The sequence below is a fragment of the Hemibagrus wyckioides genome, linkage group LG14, assembly GCF_019097595.1.
Source record: "Hemibagrus wyckioides isolate EC202008001 linkage group LG14, SWU_Hwy_1.0, whole genome shotgun sequence".
Taxonomy (NCBI): Eukaryota; Metazoa; Chordata; class Actinopteri; order Siluriformes; family Bagridae; genus Hemibagrus; species Hemibagrus wyckioides.
This window is the reverse complement of record NC_080723.1, coordinates 586,318-610,000: the sequence shown is the minus strand read 5'-3', so window position 1 is coordinate 610,000 and position 23,683 is coordinate 586,318. Positions and strand designations below refer to the sequence as shown.

At 39.9% G+C, this 23,683-nt stretch overlaps 1 protein-coding gene across 5 annotated transcripts in view; it reads right to left on the bottom strand.

The window, feature by feature from the left end:
- Positions 1–23,683, bottom strand: part of lrrk2 (leucine-rich repeat kinase 2) — a 27,561-nt gene extending 3,878 nt beyond the window's left edge. The window contains exons 1-48 of one of the 5 annotated variants that reach the window (XM_058408108.1): positions 23,325–23,681; positions 23,101–23,183; positions 22,910–23,019; positions 22,616–22,704; positions 21,597–21,731; positions 21,339–21,473; positions 20,867–20,998; positions 20,563–20,682; positions 18,622–18,785; positions 18,439–18,515; positions 17,747–17,853; positions 17,443–17,572; positions 15,361–15,488; positions 14,198–14,325; positions 13,409–13,553; positions 13,096–13,235; positions 12,879–13,007; positions 11,884–12,048; positions 11,062–11,326; positions 9,916–10,074; positions 9,699–9,805; positions 9,532–9,607; positions 9,231–9,439; positions 8,467–8,717; positions 8,204–8,352; positions 8,029–8,122; positions 7,752–7,938; positions 7,412–7,593; positions 6,980–7,203; positions 6,776–6,903; positions 6,437–6,655; positions 6,149–6,350; positions 5,308–5,396; positions 5,038–5,213; positions 4,554–4,708; positions 4,283–4,429; positions 3,512–3,703; positions 3,285–3,431; positions 3,042–3,154; positions 2,691–2,881; positions 2,398–2,558; positions 1,971–2,141; positions 1,750–1,850; positions 1,432–1,656; positions 956–1,149; positions 779–851; positions 447–634; positions 142–294 (exon numbers count right to left, since the gene is read on the bottom strand). In XM_058408108.1, the coding sequence (XP_058264091.1) occupies positions 142–294; positions 447–634; positions 779–851; positions 956–1,149; positions 1,432–1,656; positions 1,750–1,850; positions 1,971–2,141; positions 2,398–2,558; positions 2,691–2,881; positions 3,042–3,154; positions 3,285–3,431; positions 3,512–3,703; positions 4,283–4,429; positions 4,554–4,708; positions 5,038–5,213; positions 5,308–5,396; positions 6,149–6,350; positions 6,437–6,655; positions 6,776–6,903; positions 6,980–7,203; positions 7,412–7,593; positions 7,752–7,938; positions 8,029–8,122; positions 8,204–8,352; positions 8,467–8,717; positions 9,231–9,439; positions 9,532–9,607; positions 9,699–9,805; positions 9,916–10,074; positions 11,062–11,326; positions 11,884–12,048; positions 12,879–13,007; positions 13,096–13,235; positions 13,409–13,553; positions 14,198–14,325; positions 15,361–15,488; positions 17,443–17,572; positions 17,747–17,853; positions 18,439–18,515; positions 18,622–18,785; positions 20,563–20,682; positions 20,867–20,998; positions 21,339–21,473; positions 21,597–21,731; positions 22,616–22,704; positions 22,910–23,019; positions 23,101–23,183; positions 23,325–23,466 (7,187 nt within the window). In that variant the 5' untranslated portion in view covers positions 23,467–23,681. Of the gene's footprint in view, positions 1–141; positions 295–446; positions 635–778; positions 852–955; positions 1,150–1,431; positions 1,657–1,749; positions 1,851–1,970; positions 2,142–2,397; positions 2,559–2,690; positions 2,882–3,041; positions 3,155–3,284; positions 3,432–3,511; positions 3,704–4,282; positions 4,430–4,553; positions 4,709–5,037; positions 5,214–5,307; positions 5,397–6,148; positions 6,351–6,436; positions 6,656–6,775; positions 6,904–6,979; positions 7,204–7,411; positions 7,594–7,751; positions 7,939–8,028; positions 8,123–8,203; positions 8,353–8,466; positions 8,718–9,230; positions 9,440–9,531; positions 9,608–9,698; positions 9,806–9,915; positions 10,075–11,061; positions 11,327–11,883; positions 12,049–12,878; positions 13,008–13,095; positions 13,236–13,408; positions 13,554–14,197; positions 14,326–15,360; positions 15,489–17,442; positions 17,573–17,746; positions 17,854–18,438; positions 18,516–18,621; positions 18,786–20,562; positions 20,683–20,866; positions 20,999–21,338; positions 21,474–21,596; positions 21,732–22,615; positions 22,705–22,909; positions 23,020–23,100; positions 23,184–23,324 lie in introns of those variants that run through there. The other 4 variants (XM_058408110.1, XM_058408109.1, XM_058408111.1 and 1 more) reach the window with 4 other exon arrangements.

Below are 23,683 nucleotides of genomic sequence, written 5' to 3'. Positions count from 1 at the left end.
ACATGATGAACACAAATGGACCAGAGTTTGAAGTGTTTGAAACCATAAACTCTGCAGAGGGCACCATGAACAATCGCTCTCAGATTCGGACCACAGTAAACGTTCACAGAAATACATTCATGCACGTGTATGCAGTCTCACCCAAGTAACTGCACACAGTTGATGAAGTCAATCAGCTTCCCAGTCTTCTTATCCCACACCTCTACACTGTGTCCTCCATTTTTGCTCAGATACACAAACTTCTCAACGACCAGGCGAGAGATACAAGCCTCACTGCTGGCCAGATGCTGCTGACTGCTCAAGCAATGCAAAGTAAGAACAATATAAAACAGCTGCCATTCAGATCCTTGAGAACCGCTAAATAAAAATAAAATCCTACACAAGTAATGTAAGACATATTAAATATATTTATTTCCTGCAATCATGGAAACTATATGGATACTAACTGATAAAACGTGGACCTGGTGTCTATACTCTTAGAGATGTCATAGTCCACAGTTAGAGAGAGCACCCTGGTGCCACAGCCTGCCCACAGAGTGGTACGGTCCTGATAATGACCAGATGGAGCCAGACACATCAGGGGTGTGTTCACATTCCCAACCTGCACAAGCTTCACTGGAGCACCATCAGCACACTGGGTTGTACAGGACCAGAATGACAGACATGTTAAAGGCTACAAAATAAATGGCTCTAACTAAGTTGAAATAATCACACACACATCGTTTGTATTTTCTCAACAGAATGGAAGCAAGTGAGCTTCAGGTGAAATACAGAATACCTTTATAACTGAGTCTTCATAAATGACAAGCATTCCATCTGCTGTTCCCACTAAAAGGTAGTTCTTTAAGCAGCTGATAAGAAAAAAAATATAAAATCACATATAAAGCTGTAATGACACCTGAAATAAAAATTTCATTCAAAACCCCAGCCCATGACAGCAGATGTAATTGTGTACCTGCGCTGAGATGGTGTGTGGAAGAAGAGTGAGGTCACTGCATCCTTCGCTCTCTGTAAACAGTGCAAAACTTTAATGTTCCTTGCATCTAGAACCACCAGTGAGCCACTCTGTGTTCCTGCAACTAACCAGTCGTGGACTTCTCCAGGCACTTTGACAGTCACCAGACAGAGGACAGGGCTTTGGTCAATCTCCTGACAAACAAATACACATACAACCTTCATTACAAAAGACTCACTAGACCTGATTTCACCACAATGCTAATGTAGCCTATAGGAAGTCATTTTATTAGTAATGAAGTTACTTCATTGATTAGCTACAACTACAGGAAAAAATACGCTCACTAACTACTAGATAGAACTGTGGCTATGCTTAGTTATTAGCCAACATGATGGATAGAATGCAATAGGCTACTAAAGTGGTGCTAAGCAGGATTACTGTAACTATAGTTTAACTATATTACTGATCCTCATTACCTGTGTGGAGTGTTTCTCAGTCTCTACATTTACACATGTGACAAAGCCAAGCTTCTGGCTGCTACTGCCACCTCCGGTCCACACATGAGCCCCAGCACCACCATTCACACCTCCTCCCAAACCTCCACTGGGACAGGAGACAGTGAAACACTCACAGGACAGCCCAGGCAGAGTCAGCTCACTAATTAAACACAGCATCTTTCCTGAGTTCAGACAGTCAAACACCTATAAAAAAATCGAAACAAACAAGCAGAAGTGATATAGACACCCAGAGACCATCAGCACGCTCTGAGTAAGGGAGGATTCTCAGTGGATCACCTGTGCAGATGTGGGTCTGCTCTCTGGGGTCTCTCTCAGACACTCTTTCATTAGGTTCTGAAACCCGGGCCAGGGAGAACATCTGTAATGTTTCACTGGATCTAAAAGACAATGATATATATGGTTGTCAAGTAAGGATGCAAGATTCACATTTTATACACGGAGATCTGGAGATTAGAAATGAAAACCTTCTCTCCTTTAATCAAAAAGTCTGGCCTTACCCAGTAACTTTCCCTGCACGGCTATTTCATCAAACTCGCTGGGGAACTTTAGACCATCTGAAATTCTCTCACCACAGGTCAAAAGGTCATATAGCAGCAAACCAAACGAATAAACATCTGCCTGAACATTATAGATCACGTTACCACGTGCCACCTCTGGTGCTCTGAACCCTGCAACGAACCACAGAGTAAACAATTCAGCAACAACTACAGAACACAACTGCAGAAAGAATATTTAAATACTGCTCTTAGTACACACATATCTGCTGAATGAAAGCAGAGAAAATGTACTGTATAGTGTAGTTATTCACCCAGACTGGATGTAAACCTGCATTTAAAAGCTGGTAAAATGTCAAATACAGCTGGTAAGGTTGTTCAGGTTTTTTGTCAGCCGTTTTTTTCTTTTTTTATTCATATGAAGTGGTACCTGGTGTGCCTTCAGAGCTCTTGAGTCCCATACTACAGCAGTACTGAGCGATGCCATAGTCAGTCAGCTTAGCGATCATCTCCGAGTCAGTCTTCAGATTAAACAGCAGCACATTGTGAGGTTTCAGGTCCCGGTAGATTATCATTGAAGAGTGCAAATATCTGGATCAGAACAGAGACAAGCCGAACACAGCATGATAACTGGAATAGTATTCAGATAAATTCCCTTAAAAAAACTTGCAGTAATCAGTGCATCCATTCCTACAGACATGTTGGTGTGTGCTGTATGTCTACCTGAGCCCATCAGCCACCTGTAGTGCGATCCTGTGCTGCAGTTTGCGATTCAAGCTGCAGTTTTCATGTTCAAACAGAGAGTCGAGAGAACCACATGGAGCCATTTCCATCACCAGCACATAGGGGGAGCTTCCTACAGCTAGTAGATCCACAAGACTGGGATGGTGTAGTCTGCCTAATACAGCCAACTCCTGCAAAAGGCACAACACTTTCTAACTGCTCTACAAGTGAGGACTGTGTTACATAAAATGTCCTTTTTTCACCAAAAAAACCGACAGATGTGGCAGTGTAGGAAGTACTATAAAATAAGCCCAAGAAATACAACTGCAGCCCAATTAACCGAAAGATTACCTGTCTTACTAATCTATGAACATAGAGCTCGGATGCATGTTTGTTGAAAATCTTCATAGCAACGTCTTCATTTTTGTATATCGCTCTGTACACTGAGCCAAAGCCTCCATTTCCTGAAGTCAAAACAGCACACCATTAGAGTGACCAACATCCTCTCGCTGTGGTCAAACAAATCTGTCCAAATACCATAGAAATGATTATAAACTGTAAAGGATTCGCTAATAGAAACTGGTGTCTTCTGACCAAGCAGGTACTCGTTAGAAAGATCCATTTCTAGCTCCTCAGGGTCCAACATGATACTAGCTGGCTGGTCACTCAGCATGAGGTCAGGGCAGATCTGGGAGGTGGGGATTGTAAAGCGAGGATCCTCTGAGTTCACCAACAGACCATCTAGAAACCGATAACACATTTAAAGTTGTTTGGTTTGAATGCATGCAAAAAAGATATTTAGAGGAGTATGATGGTGATACTTTTATCGCTGTGTTTAAGCAGATCCTGCAGCAGCATCTTGTTCCAGTCCTGCGTGTCGTCAAAGCTGTAAAATGCCCATTTCTTCAGCAGCGTCTCCCCATCCCCTTGTATATCGGTGTTGAGGAGGCCAGGAAACCACTCCTCCAGCACAGAGTCAATATGATCCACCACCTGACCTAACAACACATGACCTAGACAGACAGCAGACAGCTCAGCTCATCTCAGATGAATACTTCAGCAGTGCACATTAAAAAGCTATTTTATTCTGTGTTTTATTAAGATTTGTTCAAAAGGGGTAAATTCTTGTTAAAAAAAATGACCTCACAGATTACCACATGAACTTTTCAAGTTTGAAGAAATAGCTATGTCCAGTTCAGCAGTTTTAAATACTGACCTAACCTTTCACGTCTAAATATTGTAACTGAAAGACTGAATGTTTGTTAGACCTCTGTTAAAGCTCTGCTCTTTATCAGATCACACAATAAAATGCAAGGTGAATATCACTTTCTTGCATTAGTGTGTCTTATAATTGTGCCCTGAGGAAGACTATTGTACCAGCTCTTACTTCAAAGCCAAGCCTGTGAACAACAACAAATGAACCATCTCTGAATGGTGAATATATTGTTGAGGGGTAACTCTGACGTAGGAGAAATAAACCAAATACTGTATCAAACACAAATGAATGAAAAACAAAGATGAACAAAGTTGGAAAAAGAATTATAGCACAGGAGTCAGTTAAAGGTCTCTCCTTATTCTTCCTACTAACACACCTTTACGGGAGCAAGGCACGGTGATCCTAACAAAGCTGGCAGGGCTGTTCACTACTGAAAAGGCTTCCACTAGGTAGTATGCCTCAGTAGACCAGTTCAGGTATACCCCTGTCCTCCAGTAATTTCGATTTGGCCTCAAAGCTTTCTCTGGAAACAAACAGAAAAAAGTAATAGAGTTAAGACATTAAAACAAATTCAGATTTATGAAACAACACCACTCTGTTCTGGTTAGAAAACTTTGGATGAGAGAATATCAGCCTGACAGTCTTACCTCTACCCTGGAGCATGAAGGTGGAGACCTCCAGAAGCTGGCTGATCAGTCTGGACCAGAAGCCCATTGGGTAATAAGGCATCTCATAGACCCTCACAATAATCTCTGAATTCTCACAGTGAGGAATCTCAATCAGCGGCTTGTGATCAGACAAACTGTAGAGAAAGAAAAGAAAAGAAAGTGAGACAAAGTGACGCGATCTGTTCTAAATACAGAATATTTGTAAATGGTATTTTCTTTCATTTTAGTCATTGACATGAAAAGTTTTAGACCTGGCTGTTAAGAATTGTCTATAAACATAGTAGAATATTACTTTCATATATAATGCTTTATTTATTTCTGTTTAATTTATCTGGTACTCCTACACAAGGACAGCTCACCTACATTATAATACAATATGTAGAAATTCTAAATTCATAAGTCATGCAGTTATGGATTATAAAACACATTTAAAGAATCTGGATGTGTTTTGAATAGAAGATACCCGCAGTGCACCAGTAGCTGCTCCTCTCCCAAGGGCAAGGCGATTAGAAACTTCTCCAGCAGCCTGAAGTAGTGCATGAGGTGTCCTTTTGGAAAGCAGAGGCTCTCACTGAGAAATTTCTTCACACCTGAGCGCTGCATCACCCCCCTCTCATATAGGCTCTCCTGAGACAGCATCTACAAACAAATAACACAACACAAAGATCAAACCTCTACCTAGTTGGATGTACTTGATGTATTTTGTATATTTGAAGATGGATTCTTGTGTAACCTGTGAGATGGTGTTGCAGAGCCACTGGGGATTGATGAAATACAGGTCTCTGAGCTGTAGAGCAGGGTCATCAAAGTGCAGGAGCACACCTGGGATTTCACACACGCACACACACACACACACACAAACAGTAAAAGCAGTGTCTATGCATGCACGTAATATGAACTTAAAAATTTAATCACCAGGAGAAACACAGATGAACTAATAACCTAGAATTTTGCAATCTAATCCATATACATAATGTCACAGGCCCTAGTTCTGTATATAGGACTACAAGTTATAAAGCTATATTAAGGTGGTAACAGTTGCTTATGATGATCTTTTACATATTTTGTGAAAACTCACAAAGATAAACATGAATGTAAGTGGAAATGTGGGTCAGATTCAAATTCAGATTTCTGTGTCAAACACTGAGTGATGTGATCGTATTACTGATTCAGAAATTTATAACATCACATCATCATGAAATAATGACTTAATATAATATCAAATACAATAGTAAATGTAATCATTGGTAGCTTTTCACTTCCTTTTATTGACCTTGTTGTTCCTTGACCATGATGCAAACATTATTTTAATGCCATATCCTCTGGAAATACGCATACAAATATTATGGAATTATTTTCTCAGGACTGAAGGGAGACTAGAACTAACATTAATCTGTTCATACAAACATTGAGTATGTAAGAAGTTAAATTAGTCCAGCAAAAAAAATAAAACTAATCCTGTTCATGTAGATCCATACTGCAGCTGGATAAGACCATGCAGCAAAATACAATAAGACAGAACAACATGATACGTTAATTATAATTAGACAGGAAAAATCTGAAAGTCCTCTCACCGGTCTCACTGAGGAAGCGAACAGCATGAGCAAGTTCTCCCTCCTCCAGCAGCAGCTGGCTCTCCTCAATGAGCTGCAGGAGGCGTTGGTGTCTGAGTACGGGAAACTCAACAGGAACACGGCTCCGCTCCTGCACAAGCCTCCTCTCCAACTCTACATAACAATCTGGGACCAGCTGCCCCATCACCGGCTGCCCCTGGATCTGTACAGAGGATGCAAGTCTCTCACATGTCAAAGTGAAATATCAAAAAATATCTGTGTGTTCTTCTTCATCTAAATGAAAATCACCTTAAAGCTGCCAGCCTCTCTGGCGATGGCCTTGCGCAGCCTGCTGATAGAATCCGACTCCTCACAAGCACACAGCATGTGACGCTCTCTGATGGTTGGGAAAAGCGGCTGGGACAACACTTCCTCCTGAATCTTAAACACACACTCCTGTACCAGGTCATCATCACATACATCCAAATGAGTTCCCACCAGAATCACAGGGGCGACAGGGGCGAGTGCCTATGGAGGCCAAAGAGGGAGAAGAATGAAGCATATTAAGAGAGAGAGAGAGAGAGAGAGAGAGAGAGATCTAGGTCATGCTATTACATAACTTGATTTATTGCACAAATGTGAACTCACTTTGATATTGAAGAGCCAGGGTCTGATGGTGTCCAGCTCACTGGCTCCTTTACTCAGGTCATATAGCACTAAATACAGAGCTCTGGAACTCATGAATTGAGAATGGAAGCCACTGTACTCCTCTCCACCTGCATGACCACAAGACAGTTGAACCCTTTCTGGTTTTATAACGTTTATAAGACTTATTACACCTGAGAATCCAACCTGAGAAGTCCCACACGTTCAGGAGCATGTTTTTCCTATCACGGTCTCTGATGGTCCAGTCTCTGACGGTGATGCTCGTGGAGTGTAGGTCAAAGTAAAACTGTGAACGCTTGAGCTTCATTAGCTGCTGGATCAGAGTGGTCTTCCCACTGCCTGCATTCCCCACCACTATTAGCTTCATCCGGAAATAAGGAACAGCCTTCTTCAGACGATGCTGAAAGTGCCTAAACAAGAGGAAGGGGCAAGGAGACAAGGCCAGGGCACAAGAGCCTAGAGTTAAAGTTCCAATTGTGAAATGCAGAACAAAAACATGGAACATAAAATGTAAGTCATGTAAGTACACATAAACACTAATGTGGAAATACTGTCTTTAGGACAAGGAGACCAGCACCACACATGTCTGCTAAAGAAAAGATGCCCACTGTGACTGACCTGACAATGTCTTTGGTCTTGTTACCAATGTGTTTGAGGTCCAGTTGCAGCTGCAGTCTGTCCAAGGGCAAATCCCACAGTCGAACCAGCTTACCCATCTCATCAGGAAAAGAGCGCAGACCAGAGTTACCACTGACATCCAGAGAGGTCAACTCCTCCAGCAGCCCGATCTGAGGAGGAAGCTAACAACAAGGGCGCAAGGACAGTGAGAGACTAACTGATGTGAGGAACCTTAGAACACACAGCAGACATAATCACAAATCCAAAGGCTCTGGAATGAAGAATTCAAAATGTGTAAAAAATAATCATTAAAAAGAAAATAAACTTGTATCTTCAGCACCTCAGTCAGCCTGTTATCACTCAGATGCAGTTTCTCCAGACGGATCCATTTATACACAGGTTCTCTGAGGTCCAGCACAGAGATCTGGTTTTCGCTGAATATCAGCTCTCTTAAGTTAGCACTGGCCCAGGAGGCTGGACCGGGCAGAACCTTGATACTGTTGTTCCTCATGTCCACTGACCGCAAACTGAGCACAGGATCATACGAGCATGTCCAGACAATGTTAATAGTTGGAATTAAAATCGGTAGTGTATGTAACATATTTAAAAACACTTACTTTGGTAGACTGGTAATTGATTCTGGAACGCTTTCAAAATTGTTCTGGGATAATTTCAGCGTTGTTATCTTAGAAGGAAGGTGTAACAAACAACCTACAGAAATATGGATATTACATAACACCAGAAAGCAGACTTACAGAAAGTTCAAAATGTTTTATCATGAAATATACTCACTAAGATGGTTAACTGAGGCATTGAATGTTTCCAGCTTGGTGCAAGCAGACAATAAACCATCAGAGATCACTGTTAATTTATTCTTAGAAATATCAAACACCTTCATTTCAGCAAGACAGAGAGGAAGGGAGAGTTCTGAGATTTGATTCCTGAGGACAAGGAAAACATGAGAAGAGAAGAATGGAATGGCTGGAATAACAATCCAATCACTTTACATTCAGTTGAGCTAAAATAAACATGTTCTTCCACATGTTCCTCCATACCCTTCTAGTGAGAGTTCTTCTAGATTTTCCATGACTTGGCTGAGACTGTAAGGGAAAACAGTGATGTGGTTGAAAGAAAGGTTCAGCTGGCGGAGTGATGGACAGCACACGTGTGGATCCAGACAGAGCTCAGGACCCACACTGTTTCGTGACACATTCAGTGTGTTTAATGAGGGCAGGCTCAGCAGACCAGCAGGAAGTGACTGCAACTGGTTGCCTTGAAGATCAAGGCGTGTGAGGCTCCTCAAGCTCTAAAAGAATCAATTACAAAGTGTTGAAATTCTTGTCATAAAGACACAATTATAGAACCTGCTGAAATTCAAGAATCTAGACACTTCTCCTAATTAGAGACAATATAATGAAATCCTTATCAAAATAAGTACAACATTAACCAACTGCATGTTTCATTAAATTAAATTATAAAAATCTAAATTAAATGGATTAATATGCCCAATTAATAATAAACACAAATAACAAATAAACAAAATGGATGTTAGCCTATTATGCAGTTCTCTGTTATTATCATTAATGAGCAGCATGTTTTTGTGTTTGCTGAGTTAGTTAGTAAAGCTCATTAGTGTAGCAAGATCACAAAATTAATATATTAAATTAATGTTATAAGCAATGTTCACTCTTAAATATGTATTGTGAGAAAGTAAAGATTATTACTGAACTCTCTATACACTCCTAACAAAAATTCTCCCATTTAAGAAGAATTAATTGGAACATTTTTTCCCATATTGAACACCGCTTGTCAGTGGTACCTGACACAGAGCACTGGGAAACTCTGCTAAGCTGTTGCTGCTCAAATCCAGCCGTAGTAGATGCTCAAGCTGTTGTTGGACAGAACCCTCATCCATCAAGCATGAGAGAGAGTCCAGCTCATTGCCTGATAGATCTAGCAGTCTGATATGATCTCTGTCCACATTCGACAGTAATGCTCCAGGGGAAGAACTCTCAGAAAATAACAGAGCTGCAGATGGAAAAGAAAAGAACAGCCACTGAGATTACAGGATCAATATCCTTCACAAGCTATTTAATGACATTAGCTAGCACTGGGTCTACCTCTTTGGGTCTTGCCCTTCCTGCTTTCCAGTCTCTTTTTAAAGGAATGACTGAGATTAGGATCGCTGTTGCTTCCCTACAACAGTTTATTAAAAGAAAAACAACAATATTAAAATAAAGTATTGAATAGTTCACAGTTTTCAACTGACACAAGGCTTCAAACTCACCTCTGAAAGATCAGGCCTGGATCTGTCCTGCTGCCTCATGTTAGAGCGCCCCCTCAGGTCCTCTGGTGAATCACAGTAGGTCCTCCCTGATGAAGGGCTATCACTTCCTAGTCAGGGGCAGCAGTAAAGGCTAATTACATGCAGAGTCAACTATAAAGTCATTGCTAATGATACCAATAAACAAAACCAAAAAAACAATAAAAACCAGGACTTTTACCATCACTCTCCATGTCTTCAAGCGTAAAAAACACGCTGCCATCCAGAGATGTGTGAAAAGACTCATCACTCTCATCATCAGAGAAATATTCTGAAGTATTCACACCAACGTGTTCCTTCTGCAGGGACTGTATCTGTCTTGCTAGCCACTGCCCTTTACCTGAACACACAGGAACATGAGAGAAACCCCTAACTCATGCAGAAAATCAGCTGAAATGCCTGTATACACTTATTGATCTTTGATTGATTAATGCCGCATGCACACACACGGTGATTTCATCACCGCCAGATGCTACTATGAAGACGGTTGACTTTTCTACTCCTGGTTGCCATAGCAACAGTGTTTATCATCAGGTAGTGCAACTACAATTTAAAATCAGTTTTCTTGCTCTTTACATTTACATTTCTGGTAGACGCCCTCATCCGGACCGACTTACAATTTTATTTCATTTTTTATACAACTGGGCAGTGAAGGGCCTTGCTCAGGGGCCCAGCAGTGGCAGCTTGGTGGACCTGGGATTCAAACTCACAACCTTCTGATCAGTAGTTCAACACCGTGACCACTAAGATACCACACCCCTTTATGCAAAAGATCACACGTGTGTTCTACTGTCTTCACCCCACCTGCTAGTCACTGCACCAAGGCGCTTTATATTTACATAAAATTAAACTTTGTCACGTCCCTGGACACGCCCACATCTGGTCTCTAAAAGCTGTTGTTGTTCTTGTACCCGGAGGTCACCAGCTCTCATTCAAAATGAATTAAAATCTCAAAAACATCATAGGACCCACTCTCCCCACGATTTTGCTTAAAATTATAATTACTATATGTTTTTAATGAATTTAATAATGATTATCAAATGCAAATTTAGAAACAAATATTTTCCTCATTTTATATATCCACAATAATATCGTTCCCAATTTACATTATAAGCCTGTATTCCTTCATATGGACAGTATAGAGCTTAAAATCAGAATAAAACTTTACACAATTCACATTAAGTGTCTATATTTTACATAGTAAATTATAACATAATAACAAATTATAAAACATATGTATAAATATATTTACTAAATAAATAATCAAAAAATAAACATATCACTCCACACAATCCAGGTATAACCTCATCGTTTCTGCTTCACTCACTGTTCCTCTTCTGTGCGGTAGGGGGATCTCTGTGTTCAGAGAGCAGCGCACTGAGCCAAACTGCCTCAAGATGGCCGAGTCTGAAGCCTCCCAAGCAGAGGGCGCTGTTGGTGGGGTCGAGACCGAGACGAGCCAGGAGGAGGATGACCACAGGGCTGTCTCTCCTCCTCACACAGACACTCAGAGCTCCACGCAACTGCTGCTCATGCACACCGCTGCTGAGCAGCACCTCGACCAGAGCCAAAGGGCCACCACGCTCACATACCTGCACATACACACACACACACAGCCAGCCATGTACACAGTTATATACCTTTTCTTCTTACATTGCTCAGAACTAGTAACATACCAGATATACTCATAACATCCTTTTACTCCTGTTCTGAAAATGACTTGCTATTATAAATATTTTAACACAACAGACTATAATAATTTTATAATATTATAGTTATATGTACTTATCATATTCAACACAGACTCACAAACAGACTCGCTCCTGGTGGTAGGTGTGTACTTGTGTAGGTATGAATGTAAATTAAAGGTTGATGTCATGGGGTTAAGTGAGTACAAGAACACTAATTTCTGCATATTTATAAAAGGTCAGTTATTTTCAACATTTTATAATGATCTAAATACTCTTTCTGTAATAGAATTATGATTATTAAAAATTCAACTATTAAGTACAAGAAAACTACGTGCTTTCTTTTAAATCATTAAAGGCCGCACGTAAACAGGTATTTGTACACCGGTCAGTTTAAACAGATAAATCTCAGTGGACATGCAGTCACCACCCTGAAGGCACATGACACCCTGTAAGGTCACCTGATATATCAGAGACTCTGTCTTGGTTTTCTTGTTGACGTCAGCACCCAGCTGTATAAGACACTCAGCCATGACCACGTCACCCTCCTCACACGCCCTCTCCAGCATGCGGTAGTGGATCTCACTGTCCACCACCATCCTCGACAGACACAGGCAGCTGAGCTTCTGTAGATGACACCCACAGACACACAAACGTACACAAACACACACACACACATACACCAGTGAGAGAAAGAAAGAAGCAGCAGTGTATAATATATAAATTATCACTGCATGTTTTTCATATTTAAAAAGACGTTCCTGTGCTTTCAGTGTGATTTCTCTTCATTAAATGACCACAAGCACGAAATACCTGCGATGTCTTTTTTCTGTACTAATAAAAGAGAAGAAAGTGTGTTATTAGTAAATAACTCACTAATAATGGACGTCTAAGGATTGTTGTTAACACACAGGTATCCAAAAAATTTTTTACCCCGCTTTGGTCAACCTGCCAGTTCCTACACAGCAGCTCACTTTATCTTTAATCTCCCTTTCATACAACTGCAGCACACTGCATCACACTGCAGCATCACAGACTAGAGGTAAAGCACTATTATCTTCTTTCACAAACATGAGCATACAGAAGCCCGTAATTGCTTAGTGCTACTCTGACTGACCGGGACAACAGTGGGGTCATCTCTCTCACCAAAAGTTTGCTGATGATATGGTGAATGCTTTTATTTTATAGTTCATGCTCTCATGGATGAGAGCATGAACAGCATGAGAGCATTGTGGTTGTGTTGCACGAGGATACCTCGGGAAATGTAAATGTAAGTGGAATTAATTTTTGCTTCAATAGACAGTTAGCATACATAAAACTACATAACAGATTTACTGACTTTCTCTCTTTACCCTTTTGTCACATCGAGGATTTCTGTTCTTTTCTCAGTAAAGTGAGACTCTTGTAGCAGAACTGATGTAGCAGACATTTATTAGCCAGACAAACACTGACTCACTAGATCATATCTGTAATCAGGAGAGCTTTCCCTCAGCTGCTGGAAGATGTCTTTCTCAAAGCCCTCTTTCTCCAGCTCGGCCGCTGTGCCCGAGCAGGTGTCCAGCAGTTTCCATATCACCTGAAAAGCCTGCAGAACAACCAACAAAATCAAACTCAGACCTTTGATGAAGTCAAGAGTTAACATGTAAATTCTCATTTCAGTTCCAGTGTCTCACTTTCAGCCGCATCTCTGCACTGCCCCTGTGCTGCCTCAAAGAGGCGATGAGGACCGACACCAACACGGGCACCATCATGTGAGACAGCTTCTTTTTTGAGATGAGATGAAACAGGAGGCTCAGACCCCAGTAATGAATCTCTACACAAAAATAAGCTGATGGTTTACACGTCATATAACAGATTAATGAAAATAACAAACTGTGCAGTTTAATCGAAAGACATAATTGTTTATTGGTGTTAAAGGTCCTGATATTTATCAAGGCAAAGTGAGCTGACTCGGAAGTCACACCAGTGGAAATCACAGACACTCACTGCTTTTCTGAGGAAACATCTGGAGTGTATGCAGCACCGTGTCTATCGCCCCCTGCTGGCACATTACATCAACTGCTCCAGAACAATCAGCCAGCGTAGTTAGAACAGCAAGCCCAAACTCCTGAATATCTTCACTGCTGATAAACTGCACACACACACACACACACACACACACACACACACTATACATATAGTACACAGTTTTAGATGAGAAATTATTTAGAATCACACTCTCCAGTGTCACTCAGAGGCGAATGGATTCCATTTTGGTCCTGGATCCAAGGTTTCTTCCTAATATCACCCCCGGGAGTTTCCCCCCTGGCCGGCTCATTAGAGTTATATTTAACATTCATATCCTAAATTTATCTTTATCTGTAAAGCTGCTTTGTGAGAATGTTCATTGACAGAAAAGTGCTACAGAAATAAAACTTAAATGAAATGAATTGTGGAGGTCAGTGTGTGTAGATGTGGTGGACAGATCAGTTTTACTGATTCACACTGTGAAGTCATGGTCATGTTGCTTTGTAGATAAAAACTAGCCAGAGTATTGTATGTGTAGCAGACATGAGAGCAGGACCAATCCAAAAAGGAGATATATTCATGTAAAAAAAAACCCATTGCCACTCCATTTACTGAAACGCTGACCACTGCACTGAAACCAGCCGCTGGATATTAGAGATGTTTCAGCCAGTTGTCCACCATATGTACCGTCTATAGTGTAGAAGCTACAGTATCTATATTCTTTCCCACTGTAGGAAAGGAGATCCTAAATATTTGACTAATCCTTACCCTGTTTAATGCTTGAAGGTAGACAGTGTGAGCTTCTTCTACCACACACTGATTTTTCAGCACTCTTAGAGACACATCCATCATGTCCGGATCTGCTATGGATACACCATGCTCCCTCAAACTGAGGTCTGCTCACACACACACACACACACACACACACACACACACTTTGTTACACTCTACTCTGTTTCTGTTCTACACTTGCTGTTTGTTCACATGTTAAAATAAGATATTTAGTATTTTTTACCCAGTTTATTGTTTCCATTAAAGTTGAAGGTGAATATGTACAACGATCGCTTTAAAGTTGCAGTAGATTTTTTAGCATTATTTCTTACTTGGAAAATATTGCAGCTACATTTATTCATGTATTGTTGTCACACTACACAATAGTTTACAGACAACTGCTGCAATAGTTTTCCCACACAACCCTATTCTATTGTCCTGTGTAGACACACACTCCTGTATATTTACCAGTGTGGGTTTTTTGTCCAGTCTACCTGCTGTTTAGCATGTGCACTTTATTAGGTGTGTACCGTACCACTGTATTATTAAGTGTTGCACCATGGCCTCAGAGAAACTATTTTGTTCCAATCTCGAATCCAACAAGAGTCTAGCATTTGACTAGCTAGGCTCATAATACTGATAATGTAGATAAAAGCTAATAAGAGCTTGGTATAAAAACAGGACAATGAAGGCACTTTTGAACAAGTGTATAAATAAGGATGTACTAAATGTCAGGTGTTTACATGGCTGGAAATTCAATAATCTATATCATTTCACTGGAGGATAAAAGCACAAATCTAATTACCCAGAGAAACAGCTTACACTGTTATAACTTTAAAGCAGTTGAATGTCAAAACAATGCTTTCTGATACTAACTCCAGAAGATTTAGAACTGAAAGACTGAATCCAGAAGGTTTATCCACTGAGCGTTTGACTAATTATGAATAATCTTCACTAATGTACGTTTAATGCCGAATGGTTTAAAGCTTAAATCGTTCATTTATCCCTGTTACTCCAAGATAATCTCTTTATTTTACATGTATAAGGTTTCATGATGGAAAAATAACTAGTATACCAGAATATGTGTAATAGGCACAGTTTGTTAATGTACATGATGTAGTACGCTAGAAGCTCTGTTCTGACTCTATCAGGGCTCGTACCCGGGTTGAGGAGCACCAGGCTGGCTTTCAGACCTTCCAGTTGTACCTCAGGCTGGAAATTATGATCCTTCATGACGATCAAAATCTGACCTAGAGCCATGGTTCCTTCGTCCAGATTCACACTCCTGCTGGCAGATGGACACGGTGGTGAGGAATGAGAATAACATGACATTCGCTGACAGTAATGCAGATGTACAGTGCCCTCTGGAAGTGCTGTCATGTTTTATAAAAGGTGCAGACATGATGGTCAACTGATAAACAAAACAAAAGAGGAGCTCACAAAATGTTCACGATTATTAGAACTAATAAAACTCCTAAGATGTGTGGTCAGATCTGAACAAGATCAAAACAAAGAATATTCATATACTGTATGTTTTGCATGGAGAAGTGGACTTCACCTCCGTCAGACATTACAGAAAGAGACTCGGTTCTGTTATTCTCTCCAGAGCAGATATCACATCATGTTAATAGTGTGAGTGCCAATATTTTTTAACCAGCATACATACAGCATACATACAGCATACATGCAGCCTACATACAGCATACATGCAGCCTACATACAGCATTGATGCAGCATACATACAGCATACATACAGCATACAAACAGCATACATACAACATACATACAGCCTACAAACAGCCTACATACAACATACATACAGCATACATACAGCATACAAACAGCATACATACAGCATACATACAACATACATACAGCATACATACAACATACATACAGCATACATACAGCATACATACAACATACATACAGCCTACAAACAGCCTACATACAACATACATACAGCATACAAACAGCATACATACAACATACATACAACATACATACAGCCTACAAACAGCCTACATACAACATACATACAGCATACAAACAGCATACATACAACATACATACAGCATACATACAGCCTACATACAACATACATACAACATACATACAGCCTACAAACAGCCTACATACAACATACATACAGCATACAAACAGCATACATACAACATACATACAGCCTACAAACAGCCTACATACAACATACAAACAGCATACATACAACATACATACAACATACATACAGCCTACATACAGCCTACATACAACATACATACAACATACATACAGCCTACAAACAGCCTACATACAACATACATACAGCATACAAACAGCATACATACAACATACATACAACATACATACAGCGTACAAACAGCCTACATACAACATACATACAGCATACAAACAGCATACATACAACATACATACAACATACATACAGCCTACAAACAGCCTACATACAACATACATACAGCCTACATACAACATACATACAGCATACAAACAGCATACAAACAGCATACATACATACAGCCTACAAACAGCCTACATACAACATATACAGCATACATACAGCATACAAACAGCATACATACAACATACATACAGCATACAAACAGCCTACATACAAAATACATACAGCATACAAACAGCATACATACAACATACATACATCATACAAACAGCACACATACAACATACATACAGCCTACAAACAGCCTACATAAAGCATAGATACAGCATACATGCAGCCTACATACAGCATAGATACAGCATACATACAACATACATACAGCCTACATACAGCATACATACAGCCTACATAAAGCATACATACAGCATACATACAGCCTACATAAAGCATACATACAGCATACATGCAGCCTACATACAGCATAGATACAGCATACATACAACATACATACAGCCTACATACAGCATACATACAGCCTACATAAAGCATACATACAGCATACATGCAGCCTACATACAGCATAGATACAGCATACATACAACATACATACAGCCTACATAACACATTTCAGGACTTAAAACTTTAAAAAGAAAAAAGTTTAAATATAAATAAAGGATATAATGGCCCTGATTATTGGAGCAGAAAATATCACATATGGTTTGGGTTATTATTGTTGTATTCTTTTTTTATACATTTTCATGAAAGAACAGAAACTCTGCAGAGCATTGAACATAGAACTGGAGAAAGAATCTGCTCCTACCCTCCCTGGAATAGTGTGTATAAAAGCCTGCAGGCACTCTCACACACTTCACTGGAGCTGGCATGTCTCTTCATCAGTTCCACAATGTTGTAATGAATGCCACTGGCCAGGAGCCGAGACCTCATTTTACCTGTGAGTATACACACACACACACACACACACACTAAATTCATATCCCATATTATTGTTAACACACAACTAACAACTCACACACAACACACTGTTACAGTATAAAAAACTAACATTAATAGAATTTCATGAATAAATATGACAGAACGTTAGGGTTTAATGCATCAACACTTACTGTGTCGGCGTATGAGAGTGCCCAGTGTAGCTGCCGCTGCCCGAAACACCCCATAACATGAGGAGTGCACAAGCATCACAGTCATTACCTGTATATACACAGGAGGCCTAACAACAGAAAGAGAAAGAGAAACACTTAGAGACTCATTTATTCATTCATTTCCATTAATCACATTAAGCTCGTTAGTGCAGTGGATCTTGAACTTCCTGTTCTGAGAAAGCCGGGTGTAACTGCAGGATTATTTAATCTGTGCCAAGAAAATTAGATCTAGATTATTCAACTAAATAAAAATTCACGTCAGTAGTTAGCTCTCCTCAGTCCTGAGCTATAATGCTGTATTATGAATTATTGTCTGAACTTAAAGTCCAGGTTTCCACTGGGAAAAGTAAAGGGAGGTGCATGATCGAAGAGGATCTGTAAATGTTTTCATTTCAGCTGTCAAAATAATCAGATTTCATGTTTTAAATAAATCAAATTATATAAATGATCATTTTCAGACATGTCTGCTGTAATGGAGCTCCTCACATGATGACGCTTTATTTTCTTTCAGTCGATTTACAACATGAGGTTTAGAAGATCTAACCTGAAGTAAGCTCACTGAAATAAATACATTTTATAAAGACTTTTTTGACAGGATATAATTAGATACGCAGTACAATATTTGAGAAGTTTCTTGTCATTTCTTCACTAGCCTTTCTTTAGGTTCCTCATATATACTGCGTGCACTGCCGTAGAGCAGCAGACCATTTAATGCCCAGCAAGCAGCCTCCTGATGATACACAGAATAAAAGAGAGACAAAGATACTAATATGAATACATTAAACAGCAAAATAAGAGCTTGAACAACAGAGATAACCATACACCACATTGCTGACCTGGACTTCAGCATCGTCACTATGTCTCTCTAAAGCTGTGCAGCAAGCATCTCTCCAAACCAGGCTTTCTTCATCATTACTGTCCGTAGCATCTTCTTTACCTCCTTCATCCTCCTCCTCACTGCATGTCTGCTTGAGGTCTTCATTCTCCAGGATTGTTTTTGCTGTCAGAGCAGAGGTCAGGAAGTCTTTTTCAGCTTTTATTAAGAGCTGAATAACAGTGTATTGCTGACCATATCACAACAGAGCACCAGACATGTGTAGGTATTTTTTATAACACTGACAGCAGTAACATAAACCAGAGTATTTCTAACACATTATTGTTCTTATATTAATAAGGTGTTTTTGTTAAATAAAGAAAACTATTTCTGTATGGAGACGCATTCAGAATGCTGATGGTGGTAGTGTTCAGTAGGTTTCCCATCAAGTCTTCAGGACAGAAATGATTTCTTTGGTTTCTCTCTTCACATTAATGTCACAAGAGAGAAAAAGAGTGCCTGGTGAGGAAATGACTGTATACAGCAGTGTGTAAGTGAGAACAGGAACACACTAGAAGCATACTAAAAATAATTCAACATTATAAATGAAAAAATAAGATATACAGTGTAAGAGTGTGATATAAGAGTGTAAGTGTGTAAGAGTGTGATATAAGAGTGTAAGTGTGTAAGAGTGTGATATAAGAGTGTAAGTGTGTAAGAGTGTGATATAAGAGTGTAAGTGTGTAAGAGTGTGATATAAGAGTGTAAGTGTGTAAGAGTGTGATATAAGAGTGTAAGTGTGTAAGAGTGTGATATAAGAGTGTAAGTGTGTAAGAGTGTGATATAAGAGTGTAAGTGTGTAAGAGTGTGATATAAGAGTGTAAGTGTGTAAGAGTGTGATATATGAGTGTAAGTGTGTAAGAGTGTGATATAAGAGTGTAAGTGTGTAAGAGTGTGATATAAGAGTGTAAGTGTGTAAGAGTGTGATATAAGAGTGTAAGTGTGTAAGAGTGTGATATAAGAGTGTAAGTGTGTAAGAGTGTGATATAAGAGTGTAAGTGTGTAAGAGTGTGATATAAGAGTGTAAGTGTGTAAGAGTGTGATATATGAGTGTGTGTAAGAGTGTGATATATGAGTGTAAGTGTGTAAGAGTGTGATATAAGAGTGTAAGTGTGTAAGAGTGTGATATAAGAGTGTAAGTGTGTAAGAGTGTGATATAAGAGTGTAAGTGTGTAAGAGTGTGATATAAGAGTGTAAGTGTGTAAGAGTGTGATATATGAGTGTAAGTGTGTAAGAGTGTGATATAAGAGTGTAAGTGTGTAAGAGTGTGATATAAGAGTGTAAGTGTGTAAGAGTGTGATATAAGAGTGTAAGTGTGTAAGAGTGTGATATAAGAGTGTAAGTGTGTAAGAGTGTGATATAAGAGTGTAAGTGTGTAAGAGTGTGATATAAGAGTGTCTGCAGTAGATATAAGCAGCACATTAATATTGTCAAGAATGTGAAAAAAAGAAAACTGCATAGAATAGAAGTGCACATGGATATAATGGACAGTGGAATAATTCAAGTCGATGAATTGTCCAGTTAATTTTAAGGCTCAGTGCTAAATAATGTTCAGACAGTGATGAGCTGCTGTGGTACAAACAGCCTCCTGTACCACTCCTCCATCACCTACTGGTTAAACAGCAGACCTCTTACAGAAGAAACCCTCACCAGCTCCACAGTTTAACCAACAGAACATGGAAGGGATTATTTTTATATAACAGCATGGTCATGATCATTTCTTATTCCTTGCTTAATAGTTTATAAATAGTTTATAAATAAGTTATATACCCTATACCAGGCAACTTAAAACTATTAATTATTACACAGTGAAATGTTAAATACTACCAATAATACTATTTCTTAATGAAATCATTGTAGTAATAAATAGTTATTAGACTCTTCTGAGCAGTGGAAGACTCACTGAGGGCAGCCAGACAGGACAGTGCAGCAGCCTGGATCTTTCCGTTGTCAGGATAGGAGAGACATGCTCTCAGTGCCGCTCTGTGCACACCATTCAGCACCAGGATATTGAAATAACTTTCTGAAATGAGAAAATGACAAAGTAAATGATTCACAAGAGACATGAATTCAACCTGGATAAAAATCATAGACTCACAGCAGAAGCAATGTTGAGCCAGATGACCATTGCACTGGCACTGGACTAGTCTAAATGAGCAGTATAATGGTGCTTCTTGTCATGTTTTTGTTGCTTGAATTTTGCTCACCTGAAGTAAATTTCCGCAGCAGGCAGCACCCCGCCTCCTGTACGGCCTCTGATTCTGAGAATGCCTCCACTGCCCGACACACTACACTGTAGCATCTCTCAGTCTTGGACATCAGAATCTCCACATTGCTGGCTAGAGTCCAGATAAACACACAAACATGCAGTGAGATCCTCATCCTGGTTTTCTAATCATCATGCAGTGCTGTTACACATGAAATGTTGGATATAATTTGATAAAGATGTTTAAATTGGTTCCAATTATTCTGAATAGATGTTAAAGATGTTGGTAATAGATTTTATTACTTTAGACAAGCCTAAATCCACCTAATGCGATTACCACACTATAGCAATGTCTTCTGCGTAAATTCCTCCATTTATTTATGCACATAGCTTCAGAGGAAATGGAATATTGAAAATAAACAGAAAATAGTCAACTGAAATCAACCAGAAAAGACAGATACACTTTTTCTTACCAGGTTCAGCCAATGGTATGAGGACTTGTAGTGCAGATAGCACCACATTCTCGCTGTCCTTAAACCTTTGGAGCACATTCAGAACCACAGCATGATCCTTCTTCTCCATAAACTCCACCTGATGTTCCTCTGGAACTGGGTAGGAAACAATAATTAACAATGCAGTACAGCTATACAACAAAATCAGCAATAATCACGAGTCCGTCTGTTCCACTCAGTAGTGGTGAATAATTAAACAGCACTGTGTGTGTATGAAACCTCGCTGCAGCAGCATGCTGAGAGCAGAGCAGCCCTGGAACTGAAGCTCCTCACTATGAGGAAAAGCCTTCATGGCCTCCACCACCAGCTCAAACACATCCATGTCCTCCTCTAGAACCAGCAACATCAGCTCATCTGCCACACACACACACACACACACACCCACACAAAGTTGTTGGTTCTTCAGTATGCAATGTTTGTTCATAGGGATTATGTACATTTACCTGAATAACAAATGCCATGTAGTGTATAACAAATATAATTTAGATGTTTAAAGGCTGACAGAAACATAAACTGAAAATGAAATTCAAAAGAGATCACAAAAAGTGTACTCATATACAACAATCTCATAAGGACATACCTTTCACACCATTTTACGTGTAGTTACTGAATAATAAACTTTATGACCAATAAAAAGCGAGCTATAATGTCAGTGGAGTATGCCATGTAACAAAAATACAATTATATAATTTATTAGCAGAATAATGCTTCACTGACTTTCTGAAAACTTTTGGCTTCTCATAGTAAACCCAATGACATAATCTGCTGCAATAAAGAAAAAGACTCTAAAATTGAGTGCAACATATTAATCTCTGGTCACATGGACATTAGAATGGACATTAATGTTGCTGTAGCCGGTGACCTTGCGGTACCTGGCAGCAGCTGGATCTTAAATCAGGGAAAGAGGAAGTGTAAAGTACTCTTGTATGTCGCTCTGGGTAAGAGAGTCTGCTAAATGCCAGAAATGTAAATGTAAGTAGTTGCAGTATCTGCTGCTGGATAGAAATCATTACTACATCACTCTCCCTGATCAATAATGCTTGTTTAGGAGCTATTTCAAATCTATTAAACTGTCAGACACATAGCAGAAACACAGTTTAAAGGTGATCATGAACACACAGGATAAGACTCTAGTCAGCTGGGTGTGACGTGATTCTTCACGAGCCTTTTCCTGAACACTTCGTTATGGTTGAATGATGTGAATATGTAATAATCCAGGCATGAGAGAGTCAGCATACCTGACCTCAGCAACAAGGCTAGAGCTCGCAGCCCTACCATGACCACTCTCAGGTCTTTTTGATGCAAAGTCAGCATGTTCAGAATCTGCCTGAAAGAAATAAACACACAAAATCACGCACAGATAAATAAGACTTCAAGTACACAGTAAATAAAATTAAATCAGTCTTATTAACTTTCATCTTTAGTGTACTCATACATCAGCAGGTGAGATAAGGCTACTTTCACTTTATATATCCTCCATTTTGATGCTAATGCTGCACTCTGTATTTGAACAGAAATCCCCGGACACTTACTGGTGCACCCCGAGAACCTCCCAGTCCTTTCCAGCTTGACCAGGTGGAACCAGCTTGTCCAAGGTGTCAGGACAGATCTCCATCAACCGGCACAGCAGGGACCATCCCACCTGACAGAGGTTCCACCACAGTCACTAAATACGGTTGGAAACTAATCTAGCACTCAGTGTAAAGATATTAGTGGCATTTACCTGCTGAAGTTTGCTGTTGCAGCATGATGAGAGGAGCAGCACCAGTGGCTTATGGACATCTTTGTCTTTAAACAACTCTTCTGCTGAAACGACAGAGGGGTTTTTAGCTCCTAAAATATCTCTCAATCCCACAGAAGCTCAGTCAAATATAGATCAGTGTCAGTGTGATGGCTGCACATGGCACATTCATCACAGCAGGTTTGTTTGCATTGGTGTGAGCTTACCACACTCATCTGCGTGCGCCAGAAACAGGAGATCCTGGATGATCTGGAGCATGGAGCCCAGCTGCTGTCCCTCCTCTAAATTGTTCTTCAGCCGCACAAGCAGCTTTTTCAGGTTTTTTTCCAGATCCTCCTTGTTCACCATGATGTTCTTGCTGACGTTAAGCACGTGCGTTACTACATTTTTCCTCTGATCCCGTAAACAGCGTGCTGAGATGATTCAGGCAGTCAGGTTTATGTGGACGGACACAGACTCGAAACGCAGATCCTAAAGCCGCCAAAGTCTTATAAACTGACCAAAAGACTCATAGCTCAATATTCCTCAAAGCTTCTGGTATTATTTTGGGAGTCTCTCGGAGCCC